The 16,509-nt window shown below is 36.8% G+C and overlaps 1 protein-coding gene across 1 annotated transcript in view; it reads right to left on the reverse strand.

The window, feature by feature from the left end:
• Positions 1 to 16,509, reverse strand: part of MRC1 (mannose receptor C-type 1) — a 110,512-nt gene that overhangs the window by 57,574 nt on the left and 36,429 nt on the right. Inside the window, exons 6-9 of the mRNA XM_040248087.1 lie at positions 15,457 to 15,603; positions 9,858 to 10,043; positions 6,568 to 6,725; positions 3,864 to 3,974 (exon numbers count right to left, since the gene is read on the reverse strand). Of these exons, the coding sequence (XP_040104021.1) occupies positions 3,864 to 3,974; positions 6,568 to 6,725; positions 9,858 to 10,043; positions 15,457 to 15,603 (602 nt within the window). The remainder of the gene's footprint in view (positions 1 to 3,863; positions 3,975 to 6,567; positions 6,726 to 9,857; positions 10,044 to 15,456; positions 15,604 to 16,509) is intronic.

The raw sequence follows: 16,509 nt of genomic DNA on the forward strand, positions 1-16,509 counted from the left end.
GGCAAGAAAGTAAAGTCAAGAGGAGTAAGTGAGCTAAAAGTCTACAATGAGCAAAGAAGTCAGTAATGTCAACAAATCCAGATCTAACTGCCTGGACAAATAGCAAAGATAACTAATTAGAAGTGGGAAGCTAAAGAATGGAATAGTAACAAGATCTGTAGTTTAGTTAACAATATTGTAGCCATGCCAACCACCTGTTGTGATCATGTACTCTGATTAGATAAGAAGCTATCATTGGCAGAAGTCAAGTGGATGACAGAAAGGACTTCTCAGTATTCCTTTTTTTTTTTTATAACTTCTCATGAGTCTAACATTATTTCAAATTTTAAAAAACTCTGAATTATTAGTAGAATAATAACATTCATTTTGTTCAGGAGGCAGAGAAAGAGACTGGTTAACTTCAAGACAAGAATGCATGTTAAAGATATAAGATTAACCATTTTGAAAAAAAAGGAGTAAAAATGTATAATTTCCAAAAGGGGGCTTCCCTGGTGGCTCAGATTGTAAAGAATCTGCCTGCAGTGTGTGAGACCTGGATTTGATCCCTGGGTCGGGACGAGCCCCTGGAGAAGGGAATGGCTACCCACTCCAGTACTCTTCCCTGGAGAATTTCATGAACAAAGGGTCCTGGCAAGCCACAGTCCATGGAGTCTCAAAGAGTCTGACACAACTGGGCAACTTTCACTTTTTTCAGAGGAGGAAAAGGGGGAAAATATATTCAATAGAACCAATGTGAACCAATGTTATGCACAAAAAGAGAAAAAAAGAAAGAAAGCAGAATGGTAAACAAAATAAAGCACATAATAATATGGTAGGAACAAATCCAAATAGATTGGTATGCAAAACAAATCTAAGCTCATGTCTTCACCAGTTAAAAGCCAGAGTTCCTCAAATTAGATTAAAATGAAAATGCAGATATTCATTTACAAGAGCCATTCTTAAACTACAGCTACATAGAATGATTAAAAGCAATCAGTTGGAAGACAGGATTCTGGGGAAACACCAAACAAAAGATAGCTTCTGTGGCAATATTAATATTATTTAAAATTGCCTTTATGGTAAAAAACATTATTATGAATGAAGAAAATGACTACATATTAAAGAACTGATTCTCCAGAAAGATATAAATACATATTAAAGTATATAAGACAAAACTTGATAGAATCACAATAAGAATATTATGTCAAACAGACAAAATATTAGTAATACAGAATATCTGGATAATATATTTGCTAAGTTTTATCAGTGCTCATTCAGTCATGTCTGACTCTTTGAGATCCCATGGTCTGTAGCCTGCCAGTCTCCCCTGTCCATGGAATTTTCCAGGCAAGAATACTGGAGTGGGTTACTATTTTCTACTCCAGGGGATCATCCCAAGTTTTATCTAGTTACCATATACAGACCCCTGAACCCCTAGATCAAAGATCACTGTGTTCAAGCATAGATGGAATATTTAGAAAAACTGATTATGAACTTGATAATGAAGAAAATCTCAACAACAACAAAAACTTTATATGAGCACAATGCAGTGGAATGAAAATCAATAGTACCTCCCAATTATTTAGAAACTAAAACACAAAACTCCCGTTACTGCCACCAAAACTTCCACCACCATGAAAACACACACACACTCTAGTTCACAGGTCAAAGAATCTTAATGGAAACAAAACATATTTAGAATTGAATCATAAAGAAGTCCCACATAATACGTGGTATCTGGTCCATGGTTTCAATTCCACATTTTACTTCTCATAAGCATTTAAAAAAAAACATTCACTTTAATGTCACATCCATTCATTCCACTATCTAAAGCTCATGGTGGTATGTTTTATGATTCTGGATTTCAAACTCATCTGTGGGATTCTCAGTCAGCCTGGAGACGGGGTCTTCTGAAGAGGATTCACATGTGCATCTATCAGACATCCAGGAATATTAGCAACTCAGGACCACCTCATGTTAATTTCTTAAATCAAGGTTTCCCACAGAGATAGCAAGGAATTGCAAACTGAATCCCAGATCTTGATCATAGAAGGTCTGTAGTTTTAAACTCTCAAAAATACTCCCAAAACACCAAGTACCCAGGCTCAGACATAAAAAAGATAAATAAATAAACCTCTCTGTTATCTTCTTTTGCCAGCAAGCGGATTTTTTTTCTAGTCTTCCCAATGATTTGAGGAAACCACTGCCTAACGCATGTGTTTTTAAAAACTTGCCAAATTCATATCTCTAAGTCTTTGCTTCCTCTCCTGTCTAATTAGAAACGTATATTTATCTTTTAGGGCTTCCCTGGTGGCTCAGTGGTAAGGAATCCGTCTGCCAATGCGGGAGAGTTGGGTTCAATCCATGAATCAGGAAGATCCCTTGGAGAAGGAAATGGCAACCCACTCCAGTATTCCTGCCTGGGAAATCCCATGGACAGGGGAACTTGGTGGGCTACAGTCCATGAGATCACAAAAGAATCAGACATGGTTTGGCAACTGAACAACAAAATTTATGTTTTAAGACTATCGAAAGCAAAATAACCACACTCGACAAACAACTGGCTGATACTTTCTTCCTTTTCTTATTACCAACCTAATGATTAAATTGCATTTTATCAGTGATTATAGACAGTTAATAGAAAAATATATATATATATAAAATTTTGATTGCATAGAAGTAATAAAATTTACTTTCCTGGTGGCTCAGACAGTAAAGATCTGCCCGCAATGTGGGAGACCCAGGTTTGATCCCTGAGTCAGGAAGATCCCCTGGAGAAGTGAATGGCAACCCACTCCAGTATTTTTGCCTGGAGAATTCCATGGACAGAGGAATCTGGCAGGCTACAGTCAATGGCATCACAAACAGTCAGACACGACTGAGCTACTTTCACTTCACTTCACGTCAATAAAATTTAAGGATTGGTTTATTAATTACAGAAAGTTACAATAATAGACAATCTCCTGTATACGCACATGGTTAAGTAAAGAATATCTAAGTGTACTGGTAGTGAAACCAGCAGTGAAAGTCTAAGAACTTAGCAGGAGACTTGGGTCCTTAACTTCCCTCTCTGTGACTTGAAAAAGCTATCACTTCTCTGGCTGAAATTTCCAGAATGGAAAATTTAAATGGGGGTTTTCAATAGTCACTAAGATACTTTTTCTATCTCTCACATTCTGTGATTTTCTGTGTCTGCCCTATTTTTCTTTATGGTTTAATGGTATAGTACTCAATTATGTTTAATGAATTCTGGTGTTTGTTATAAGATGATTTGATCATAATGTGATACTCTTGGACAGAAAATCAGTTGCTATTTTATTTTTATCCAAGAGAAGTGAGAAAGGAAAAAAGAGGAAGATGGGCAAGTCAGCAATCAAACAGGAAAATGATAACCATACATTTTTGTGTTTTTGTAGCTTCTTTGCATTTTCAGAAACTGTTTCACAGAAATAATCTACTTTAATCTCAAAGAAAGGTAAGACTTGCTAGGAGGTATTACTAACCACGGTGCAGGTGAGATTAAAGCACAATAGGATTGCATGGCTTGACTTGGTTTAGTTGAATTACTACTAGCTACTACCAGCTGGAATGTAGACCTTCTGCTTTCTAGATCCTCAGAGATTTACAGAGATGAATCCCCACCAAAAACAAGGTCACCAGAAATATTAAAAATGGAAAAAATAACTAAGGATCATTTGCTTTCTACAACTTAAGGTTATCCACTAGAGATGTCCTTGACAATCCACTGGGTCAAAGATTAGGAATACCTTGAAGCTGAAGCACTTGGCTACTATGACAATTAAGTACTTTCACAGACAAAAATAAGCTAAGTCTATCACATCGACTTTGCTGATCTGAAACCATGGGGTGCATTCTGTACTCACTTTCTGGCAGCCTGCTTCCACTTCCACTACTCCTGGAGTTTGGGCTTGTGATTTCATCTTACAGATGTAACCAAGAGGCCGTTCGCATGCCCGATCTGCCCAGTACCCATCCTGCAGGAAGCAAGGGGAAAAAAATCTTAATGATTATCAGTTGTTTGACCTTGATGCTATTTTCTTATAATTGTGCCTCTGAAAAGGGAAACAAAGATTCGAGGTTATTAAGAGAAAAAGGCATCTACGAAGAGGAAAAGTAAGTGGATATTTTACCAGGAAACCGCAAATTTGACTTTGGCTACAAAGATGTAGCCAAATCAAGATTACTGGGAGAAATATCAATAACCTCAAATATGCAGATGACACCATCCTTATGGCAGAAAGTGAAGAAGAACTAAAGAGCCTCTTGATGAAAGTGAAAGAGAACAGTGAAAATGTTGGCTTAAAACTCAACATTCAGAAAACTAAGATCATGGCATTTTGTCCCGTCACTTCATGGCAAATAGATGGGGAAACAATGGAAACAGTGACAGACTTTACTTTTTTGGGCTCCAAAAGCATTGCAGATGGTGACTGAAGCCAGGAAATTAAAAGACGCTTGTTCCTTGGAAGAAAAGTTATAACCAACCTAGACAGCATATTTAAAAGGAGAGATATTACTTTGCCAACAAAGGTCAGTCTAGTCAAAGCTATGGTTTTTACAGTAGTCATGTATGGATGTGAGAGTTAGACTATAAAGAAAGCTGAGCACCAAAGAATTGATGCTTTTGAACTGTGGTATTGGGGAAGACTCTCAAGAGTCCCTCAGACAGCAGGGAGATCCAACCAGTCCATCTTAAAGGGAATCAGTCCTGAATATTCATTGGAAGGACTGATGCTGAAGGTAAAACTCCAATACTTTGGCCACCTGATGCCAAGAATTGACTCATTTGAAAAGACCCTAATGCTGGGAAAGATTGAAGGCAGGAGGAGAAGGGGACGACAGAGGATGAGATGGTTGGATGGCATCACTGACTCAGTGGACATGAGTTTGAGTAAACTCCGGGAGTTGGTGATAGACAGGGAAGCCTGGTATGTTGCAGTCCCTGGGGTCGCAAAGAGTAGGACACAACTGAGCAACTGAACTGAACTGACAAAGATGTAGGAAGAAACTGTAGCCACAGTTTGTTTTTATATCTTCACTGTCAGGTCACAATGGACAGAGACCTAGAGAGAAATTAAAAATGCTCATAAGCCCTTAAGTGATGGTTCAACAGAAGGTTTGCACACAGCCTCCTCATCCATCCCTACCAGCAGCTGTTTTCAAGTTAACTGAGTACATTTATTTATTTATTTTATTTTTGGCCAAACCATGTAGTATGCAGGATCTTAGTTCCCTGACCAGGGATTGAACCCAAGCTCCCTTGCAGTGAAAACCTGGAGTCTTAACTGCTGGGCCACCAGGGAAGTCCCACTGAGTACACATAAAGCCATGCAGAAAGAACACTCCCATGCAACACACCCAACCTGAAAACAGTATCCTTCCCTCCCTTCTTCCTATTTCTACTGATGAGGGTCCTCTATGAACTTAAGGTGGCATCTTTCATTCTGCTTCAAATTTTACCTTTTCCACATTCCCTAGAGATTTCACCTTAAATGAGTGCTCGTCCCCTTCCCTCAACTGCTAAACACCTTGAAAAGTGGTTTTCTGTACTCTTTGACTTAATCCTCACATCTCACTCAGTCTCAGCCACTACAATCTGGTACTCAGCTCTTCAGCCAGCATAATATTTACAGAGTGCAGATTTGGTTTTGCTGCTCCTAGGCTAATGCATGTTTTCTCATTGCCAGTACTTTTCCTACCCACCTCTCCACCTCTCACTCCATGCTTTCAGCCATACTGTCTTTCGAGTTCTCAACAAGAACAAAGCTCTCTGGTTTCCTCTTCCCAGGACACTCTTCTGCCTATTCTTTCAGTAATTAATACATATTCTTTCCTTAAGCTTTCAATTTTTCACTGTGAAACCAATCACAATGACAAAAACTGTAACTAATACTTATTGAACAGCAAGTTTGGGCCAGGGACAGTGCACATTATATGTGTTAATTCATTTACTCTTTATACCCACCATGTGAGCTGGGTATAATTATACTCATTTTACAAACAAGGAAATGTTTTGCATTAAAACCCAGCCTCTTAATCACCATGTTCATTGTCTATTAACAAAAAATAACTTGATGATATACTTCATAGCTAAACTGCCTGATTTCCAACATGGAAGCCATCGTTTCATAGTTGACACTTCTGTGTAACCTAAAATAACAAAAGTAGCTCTCCAAGCACAGACTCAAGGTTGTAGGACCCAGAGTAGATCTAACCAGGTCTACATCCACTCAGAGCAACCAGCTGAAAGTAGAATCAAAGTTCTGAAAATTGTTTAATATATATATATATAATTATATGGTGTGATTTAGAACCAAACACAAACAATATGAGCATTCGTATTGGTTAATTTCATCTTTGAAATGACAGTTTATCTGCTGCTTTTCTGGTCTTCTTGAAAATGACTTGGCCAAGAGACTCAAGAGACTGAATCTGAATTCGAGTTCAACTTTGATCTACGTCAACTCATTAGGATAGAAACAATGGAAACAATGATATATAATAAGTGGGGCAAAGGAAGATTTTCCTGTGGCTTTTGCTTGATATCAGTAATTTAAAATGTCTTACTTTGCCTTTCATCACTGCGCAGTCTTCCTGCCTGTTGTTTTCATGACTTGGTTCTCCACGAAGCCATTTGGTAAAAGTTACAGGGGTGCCATCACTCCATTCAAAGTACATTTGAATCTTGATGTCGTTTAAGCCAATCCATAACTCATCACTTGGCTCTAAATAGGAAGAAAAGCACAGAAGCAATTTACACAAAGTTTTGTTTCAAAAGATCAAAAGGTTAGCAGAAAAGGAAGGCCCCTTCTTTACCAGCAACTCCCTTGATATTACAACTATCATAATATACCATCCACTTGCATGTTAAATGGATCTACCTCTGTAGCCTGAGATGTCAATGACCTTTTGTGTTGTCAATTTTAGTTTAAAATATGTAATGTATTCTTCACATTGTGAAGGTGACTGTACTCTTTTTGTGTGTGGTACTGCAGATTTAATCTCCTGAGAGTTGTTAAAAGGAAACTGAAGTAGATCTATCATTACCCTCTATTTTGTGAAGCTGTTTTTTTGTTATAAATAATTTACTATAATCAATCAAGCTCATGGTGCTGGAAATATGTAGTTTATTTATACATAAATCTATTTGACTACTATTAAATCTTAGTATAATGAAGGTTTTAAAATAAAAACTTTAAAAATCACTTCTATTTTACTAACAAGGTTGTTATCAAGAAAATCTAGGTATTTCTGTTAAAGTTTAATTACTGTAATAGAAGTTAAAATGATCCATACAGTGAGAAGATATATCAACTCAATAAATGGACTCTCTTCGCATTTAGCACTTATTAGTCTATAAACAAATGAATCCATCATCAATCATCATTGTCACCACAAAATACCAGAAAAACCCAAACAAACAAAAGTTAAAATAAAAAACTAGCAGGTATAGATATAAAAGGTAATCATTCTGTTCTGAAATTCTATGAAAAGCATCATTGATTTTATCAGGAATTGTAATTCTAAAAGTTCTAAATAGCATAAGCATAAAGGGGATAAAATCGAAGGACTGCAATCTCACAGCCAAAATCATACACATTTCCACATTTTTAAAAATTGGAGGCATACACAATTCAACATGTGTTTAAGTTACCTCCCTGGAATTCCATCATGGAAGCTTGATCTATGTTCTTTAAACAGTTAAATAAAATTATTTGTCAACAGATTATAAAGATGTTGTATTTATAATAGAAAATGAGACATATGCCACATCTTATAGGAATTTCCCTAAATGGTGTAGTCTCTTCCTCCTAAAAGCTGTCACTCAACTTTGCTTTTGGAGAAGTCCCTGGCTGGCTCAGTGTCAGCCCCAGCAGATGTTTCCAGCACTATGAAGCATGAATGGCTTTGCCAAGATGATCCCTTTTCCTTTCACTTAATTTGGCAGATCATGATCTGTGAGTAGCAAATATAGGCTCCAAAATGACCTCATGTAACTCCTCAAGGTTTTTAGGTTCAAGATCAATGAACACCTAAACTCTCAAGTCCCACAATTATAACAGAGTGATAAGAGGATCCAATAAACATTTTTCTCACTAAACTGTTCTCCCATCTAGCTTTTGTAGTTCATACGTACAAACTTGATCGTATAAAAATATATAAGATGTGAGCATAAAGTTGTTAGACAAAGTTTTTGTAAATTTGTTAAGTAAACTGTCTTAGTTAATGGAGTCAAAATTTATATGTGTAGGTTCCAACTTACCCACTGTATTTCCATGATTAACATGGAAGATATTGTCTCAACTAGCTAAAAAAAGTTTTCTAGGTTTTTGAGTCAGAAACAATTTTTTTTCAGAGGTTAAGGAGGGAATTTTTAATTAAAGTGTGGTTGGAAAGTTTGACATTTTAGGAAAAGAACCACTAATTTTAACTTTATTACTTATTTTTTATTAATACTATTTGCATGGTTTGAAAGAAATAAATCTTTATCAATAATAAAAAGGGAAGGCTTCTCCAGTGAAAATTTACTAATTCTCTAGCTGAGTTTAAAAGCAACCTTCCTCATCCAAATTCAAAATAACTACAGCAACAAATACATAAGGTTCTCCTTTATAATAGACCATATTATATAAAGTAGAGAAAATTTGCACATTAGCCCTACAGCCTCTTAAACTGTTTTCCACTGACTCACTTGAAAAGTTTATCACCTACTATAAGCATCATGCCATCTATGTCGTGATATTATCCAGATATCTTGGTTTTGATTACATTATTATTGTGTAGTCTAGGTGTTCCAGAGTAATCAAGAAATTTACGAGTTAGTCGAACGTCATCATCACCCTACTAAACTCAGTGAGGTGAGCAGAGGAGGGATTCCATTCAGCCAAGCGCTAGCAGCAGCAATGTTGGGGATCTTTTGTACTTGTCGGAGACTAATTTATCTCATCTGTTTGTTCGTTGTTTTTTTCTTCTCCCCTACCCCCACTCCTATCAATTTTCATACAGTAAGTGTCAGGAAGCATTCCCAGCATCACCATCATCCATTTCCTCTTGTTTTGCTCTCTGGAAATGAACAGGTCCAGCTATTCAGCAGTCTCATCAGTGGAAGAAGAAAATGATCATCATTTAATCAGCAAGTACCACGGGGTGTCCATCATTATCATATCCTTCCTCACCCTCCTCCTCTTCAGGATAAGCATTCCCAACTCCTTTACCCACTTTTCAACTGTTTCTGATAGAGCCAATTTTTAAAAACTTTACAATATGTTAGTTTTCTATATTTTCTACATTTTCTCTGTATCTCTTAGATTATAGTCTTAAAGTGGATATATGAACTACTTCAAAAGATTTAGGCCAGTATCTAACCACTCCAATCAAATATCTTCTTGATTTTTCTGCTCATCATTCTAGCAGCATCAGCTAGATTAACAGAGAAAATAAACCCCAAAGGATGAGATGGTTCATTTAGAGACCTTTCCTGTGAGAGAAAATATCGGCCTTAAAATAGAAAATACCTCCACACACACAAATTCCAATAAGTGAAATATTGTTCACAAATTTAAAGAAGACTGCTCTGAATCCAGGTTTTATATAGAAAAACAATATTTTAAAAGCTATGCATAAGCTGATTCTTTGTTAAAGGAAAAAATCAAATGTTCTCTCAATGATAGAAATTCTTTAAGTTACTATGCAATTTTTATATTTTAGGCATAATTAATGTTTGTCACTAAGTTGATTGAATTGTTAATTTGAATTTATCTAGATTATAAAATTTAACATTTATGATTAAATTTTCCAGAGATGGATTGTAATTCAGGAAGACAAGAGTCAAGCATATTACAGATGGAAGTTCTTACCATAGCCCAGCTGAGAGATAATAAAATCAAATTCCTCAATGCTGTGGATACTTGCTAGGTCACCACCCTCCTTCCTACATGCTCTTAAGGCATCTCTTTGGATTTTCTTCTCCTCTCTGTAAATCTTGTAACAGTGACCTGCATATGGCCACCACTGACTTGGGCAGCTGGTAGGCACATCACTTTCTAGAAAAAAAAAAAAGAGTTTGGAAAACACTTTAAAAGAGTTTTAATTGTAACAATATTTTCTATTAATATCATTCTCTATAGTAAACAGTTCATTATTATAGGCAAATACAGCTAATAGTAATTTTTCTGTTTTTTGGCATAGGTATTCACAAAATATAGACAAGAATGTGTTTGATATTAGACTAAAAATGATATGGAAGCCATCTTTCACTATAAAATGAAGCCAAATGAGAAATCTCTTACTTTTCAATTATGCATACAAGGCCACATGAAGATACAATAGATTATCTCTTTTTGTATTTTATCATCAGCAAACCTGTCCTGCTGCTAAGTTGCTTCAGTCGTGTCGGACTCTGTGCGACCCTATAGACGGCAGCCCACCAGGCTCCCCTGTCCCTGGGATTTTCCAGGCAAGAACACTGGAGTGGGTTGCCATTTCCTTCTCCAATGCATGAAAGTGAAAAGTGAAAGTGAAGTCGCTCAGTCGTGTCTGACCCTTAGCGACCCCATGGACTGCAGCCTACCAGACTCCTTCATCCATGGGAGTTTCCAGGCAAGAGTACTGGAGTGGGGTGCCATTGCCTTCTCCAAGACCTGTCCTAGCCATGTCCTATAAATATAGATTTCAAGGGGACTTCCCTGGTGGTCCAGTGGTTAAGAATCTGCCTTGCAATGCAGGGGACATGGGTTTGATCCCTGGTTGGGGAACTAAGATCCCATATGCCACGGGGCAACTAAGCCTGTGTGCCACAACTAGACAGTCCGTGCTCTGCAACAAAGATCTTGCATGCTGCAACTGAGACCCAATGCAGCCAAATAAATAAATTTTTCAAAAAAGATTTCAATTTACTTCTATTCTATGGACATTAGGGAGCCATTCATTCCTCAGAGGAGGGCAAAACTCATAATGCAATCAGGAGAAAAATGTGTTGACACAGGGCACAGAATGGGTAGGAGGTAGGGGGGTCACCAAGGAGCTTCTGAAACCATGGTAGTGTGAGCTGGCCACCTGTGCCTCTGAACCAACTCGCTGCCACTGACTTTCTCCCAAAAGATGACATGTGACATTGCAGAAATCACAAGGATTTCAATTCCGAAGTCTTTCAGCCAAAATCTGAATTTGCCATGAGCAAATCACATCACGTGAACCAAACTATCCATATACATAAAAAATCGTAAATAATATTAATACTAATATTAAACTACTCATCCTTACTGTGTTCTTCTGCACTGGGAAACATTTGAGATAATATGACTATAAATTATAAACATGACAACAATGACAATTTAATCAAATCAGTAATAGTGACCAATATCCTGTTTGTTGGTACTAACAGTTAGTGTTAAATTTCATGACCTTGATGACTAACACATTACGAACATGTACTATAATAGTAATGAGTGGGGGAAGGGACAGTAACGACATCTGAAGGCAGGAGACTCACTTTATTTGTCCCCATATGTCCTAAAATGACATAGGGCTTGGCACAGAATAAATGTGATGACTATTTGTCAGGAAAATAATTGAAGTTATATTTGATACACAAAGCTTATTATTACCATTTTATGGATACTATTAGAGAGCAACTGAGCAATATATCCTGCTTAAAGAGGAACTATATTGTCAAATGTCAATCTCTATGTTTAAGTTTGATATGAAATATTCTCAAATGTGCTGCCTTAGTAAAGTTTCAATATAAGGTATCTTTGTTATTTGTTTGATGCATTGGTCCAAAATTCTCTCAAAGTCTGGGACTGTTTGCATCACCTTTGTATAAGCTCAAGATTTTGTGTACAATCATCATTCAAGTAAATAGCAGTCCTGATATTCAAAAACTGTATTATTATAACAGAAAAATGCATATGTTCATTTTTTTACATGGCAAAAAAAAATTTTTTTTTTGAGATTCTCTTTTTTTTTTGCTCTTTTTATTTTTTTTTTTTTTATTTTCAATACTGTATTTTTAATTAGAATATAACTGCTTTACAATGTTGTGTTTATCTCCGCTATACAACAGGGGGAATCAGCTATATGTATACATACATTCCCTGCCTCTTGGACCTCCCACTACCCTCATCCCATCCCCTAGGTCATCACAGAGCCCCGAACTGAGCTCCCTGTGCTGTACAGCAGCTTCCCACCAGCTAGTTTACACACGGTACACGTGTCAGTGCGACTGCCAATTCATCCCACTCTCTCATTGCCTCTCACCCCATATCCACAAGTCTGTTCTTTAGGTCTGCATCAAAAAATGCATATTTTTAGAAAATATTCCTTCTACCCAGTTTCAGTAGTTACCAAGAAAAAAAAAAAAGTTTAGTATTTCTCTGGAGCCCTCTGGTGGGATATTTTAATTTTGCTGCCCAAGAAGCTGAAAATGCCAGCGTATTCTAAGGGCTTCGAAAACTAAACAGACAAACTTCTAAAACATTAAAAAATATGAGAACAACCAATGAAGAGGGGTTCCCTGGGACAGCCACAAAAGATGGCTTGTTTCTCTAGAGCAATGCTATCTGATTGAGGCATAATAAAATCCACAAATGGAAGCCACCTATGGAATTCTAAATTTGCTAGTTGCCAAGTCAAGAGAAACAGGTAGCTTTCATTTTAAATATATCTTATTTAACCCAATATATTCAAAACATTATCATATAATCAATTAAAAATAATGAGGTAGTTAACTCTTTTTGTCATGCTACATCTTGGAAATCCAGTGCATATTTTATGCCTATAGCATAACTCTGTTGGAACCAGCTGTATTTCATGTGTTCAGTGATCACATGTGGTTAGAGGCTACTGAACTGGACAGCACGGCTCCAAAGACCCAGGGATCATGGATGAACAGGGGGGCATTGCAAGGACAAATAGTACAGGAGGTGGAACTCTTGCCTAGGAGGTCATCAACTGCGTGTGCTTCATAATCCTAACTGCTTGTTTTTTCAAACTCAGGCTTATTTGAGTGTATAAATAAGACAGAATGCTAATCCAGGAAGTACAGAGAAATTTAGAAACTAATGGAAAGTGAAAGTTAACAAGTAAGGCATGTAACTTAGCAGGACTTTATGGGGTCTTCGACAGACCCCTCTCCCGCATCCTCAGCTGTAACTCCTCTCTGAAATACCTAGATAACAGTGTCTTCTGAGTGTTTAATAAGTTGTTTTACAGATGCTAAAACCACCACCAAATGAAAGAACTGAACTACCTGATTATCATGGGCATGTAGCCCTCAGACCTGTTGGTGCCCAAGGATTGATAATATTAACCCCTGTGACCCTGCCCTGATACCTCATCATCAACCAAAAAGAGAGCTGTACCCGAGCTTATCACATACCCTGCAATCCACCTCCTTTACCTGGCCTTTAAAAATGTTTTGCTGACCTGCTGTATAGCACAGGGAGCTCAGCTCAGCGCTCTGTGATGATCTAGAGGGGTAGGATTGGAGGGGCAGGGGGTTGACAATGGAAAGGAGACTCAAGAGGGATGGGATATATGTATATATATAGCCAATTCACTTTGTTGTGCAGCAGAAACTAACACAACATTGTAAAGCAATTATACTCCAATGTAAACAAATAAATAAAAATGCTTTGCTGAAACATATTGAGGATTTAAGTGTTTTGCACACTAGCTGCCCTGGACTCCTTGCTTGTCACCTGCAATAAACACTGCACTTTCCTTCACAGCAACCTAATGTCAGTAGATTGGCTTTACTGTGCACGGGCTAGCAGACTCAAGTTTGGTTCAGTAACAGGCCTCGTAGAGATATAAGAATAATGGACTGAGTGCTTGACAATATAAACAAGTATTCACAAGGAGAACAAGTATTATTGGTATTTCTACCTAATAGGTAGGAAACTATAACTGGAGGGTTAAGGAACAAAGTCAAGTTATAGAATTCTGCCTACTATACCAGGGATGATAAAACCACCATTCTCCTCTTTCCCAAGTGGCAATTCCAAATCTTCTGAAGGAGAATTATATGAGCTCTTCCAAGAGGGAAGATTATACTATTTATCATATGGAAGGAAGAGAGGAGATGAAATATAAAAATTACTGAAGTCTCTCTAAGGCATGCCCACAGTTATAAGGGTGAACCTGTAAAGTATAATCAAACCCAATAATGGGACCTTCATCTATATCCATTGGCAATCTCTGCCATATTTGTATCCATTAAAGTTCCAAACACACCTACACTCTGCTTCAGCAACTCCATTTCTAGGAATAATGAGACACATGAAACCACATAGGTATAAAATTATTCACTGTAGCATTGCTTATAATAATAAAAAATTGGAAGTAAACTAAAGCTCCATTAAGAGAGGACTAGTCAAAAAAAATATGGTCTCTTCCTGCAATGGCTAATGTACAGCCATAAAAATGAACATAGAAGCTATTTATGTACCAGAAGGAATAACACCCAGCATTCTTATTAAGTGACAAAAGTAGAGCAAAGTGTATTATATGCTGCTATTTGTATAAAACAGACAAAAATAATTACAAACATATTTATTTATATAGTCATAGAATAACTAGGTAAGGATATACACTCAGACACAGTTATTCAGAGAATAAATGCATATCTGAATAAGATGTTGGAGGAAATTATTATTTATCATGTCATACCTTGGACTTTCTAGCCATGTCAATCATATTTTAAAATAAATGAAATTGCTTTTAAAAGTCACAGAGAAAAAAAAAGTCAAGAATGCCACACTATCAGATTTCCCAAGCAGAGAACATACATACATAAGTCTCTTTGAAGTTTTAAGTGTCTCTCCAAAACAGCTGATGGTGAAAAAAAATGTAGTTTGCTTTTGCTTAGTTTGAAGAAGGAATGCAGTCTGGCCTTGGTAGTTTAATTCTTCTATAAAATTATAATAGGGAGCATGATTGTCCTTTTTCCCTCTGGTCTAGCCTGTATATAGAATTCAGTTACTACTTCTGGGATGTTTTACTATATTTTGGTGAAGACTTCAGTTTATATGTTAAACAAATAGCACTGGCTCCCAGATAGGCCATTACATAGTGAGTACATAATAAAACATCTTTTCAAATATTGATTTCCTAGTTTGGATTCCAGTTCTGTCACATGAGCAAATTTTTTATAGCCTATGAGTATCTTTTTGCTCACTGAAAACACATGAATAATAATACCTACCACCTAGGGCAGCTGTGAAGATAAAATTTTTATTAAAAATTACTTATTTATTAAAATTTTTTTATTAGTGGTTTTGCTCCTGCTGGAACACTCGAGAATACTCTGGAAACATCAGCAACCAACACAAAGACATTTCCAGGAATACCATTAAGTAAATGATCAACCAAACCTGTCACTGCCAACAGTTAGGACTAGGCTGTCATTTGATCTCTAAATTGTTTTATGTACTTCAGATCAAACAGATCACTTACCTGAGGGGATAACAAAAGGATTTAAGGTGGTGTTGCCTTTTTTACAAATATAGCCTAGTTTCTGAACACACTGTAGATTCTCCCATTTAGCATTTTTTCCAGGATTAAGTGACACACAGCTTTTTCCTGGTTCTGCTGATGGACTTCCTTTGTAGAAAGACATAAAATAAAATTAGGATTACTAGTGTATGACAAGTAGATAGTCCCTCACAACCTCATGTGTTTATCCTTGGCATTTAGTGGATCCCCAGTTTTTTTGCTGCATATTCACAAAGAAATATTTACTGTCTACAGAGCAAAACCTTTGTTGGACACTATTTGTTTTTCCGTTGTTGGATCATCCCAGTACTTAAAATGTTGATTATACAAGTTTATTTCTTTGTTTTTTTTAAGACTTTTTTTTTGATGTGGATCATCTTTAAAGTTTATTGAATTTGTTACAATATTGGTTCTGTTTTATATTTTGTTTTTTGTTTTTTGTGTTTTTTTTTTTTTTTTTTTTGGCTGCAAGGCACATGGGATCCCAACTGTCTAAGCAGGGACTGAACCTGTACCCCATACACTGGAAGGCAAAATCCCAACTACTGGTCCAAGGAAGCTTCAGTAAGTTTACTTCTTTGAAATAACTTTTTCCCCTGACGAGATCAAATAATAAAGCTAAATCTTAAACCTTGAACAATTTTCACACTGGGCTATTTTATGTATGAAAGTTAAAGTGTGAAAGTGTTAGTCACTCAGTTGTGTCTGACTCTTTGCAATCCCATTGACTGCAGCCTGCCAGAATCCCCTGTCCATGGAATTTTTCCAGGCAAGAATACTGGAGTGGGTTGCCATTTCTTATTCCAGGAGATCTTCCTAACCCAAGGATTGAACCCAGGCCTCCTGCACTGCAGGTGGATTCTTTACCATCTGAACCACCAGGGAAGCCCCTCATTTTATGTATGATAGGGGGTAAATAACAAGAGTTTGTTGTGTGGATTACAACAAATTGGAAAATTCTTAAAGAGATAGGAATACCAGACCACCTGACCTGCCTCTTGAGAAACCTGTATG

Source organism: Oryx dammah, unplaced genomic scaffold (genome assembly GCF_014754425.2).
Source record: "Oryx dammah isolate SB20612 unplaced genomic scaffold, SCBI_Odam_1.1 HiC_scaffold_10, whole genome shotgun sequence".
NCBI lineage: Eukaryota > Metazoa > Chordata > Mammalia > Artiodactyla > Bovidae > Oryx > Oryx dammah.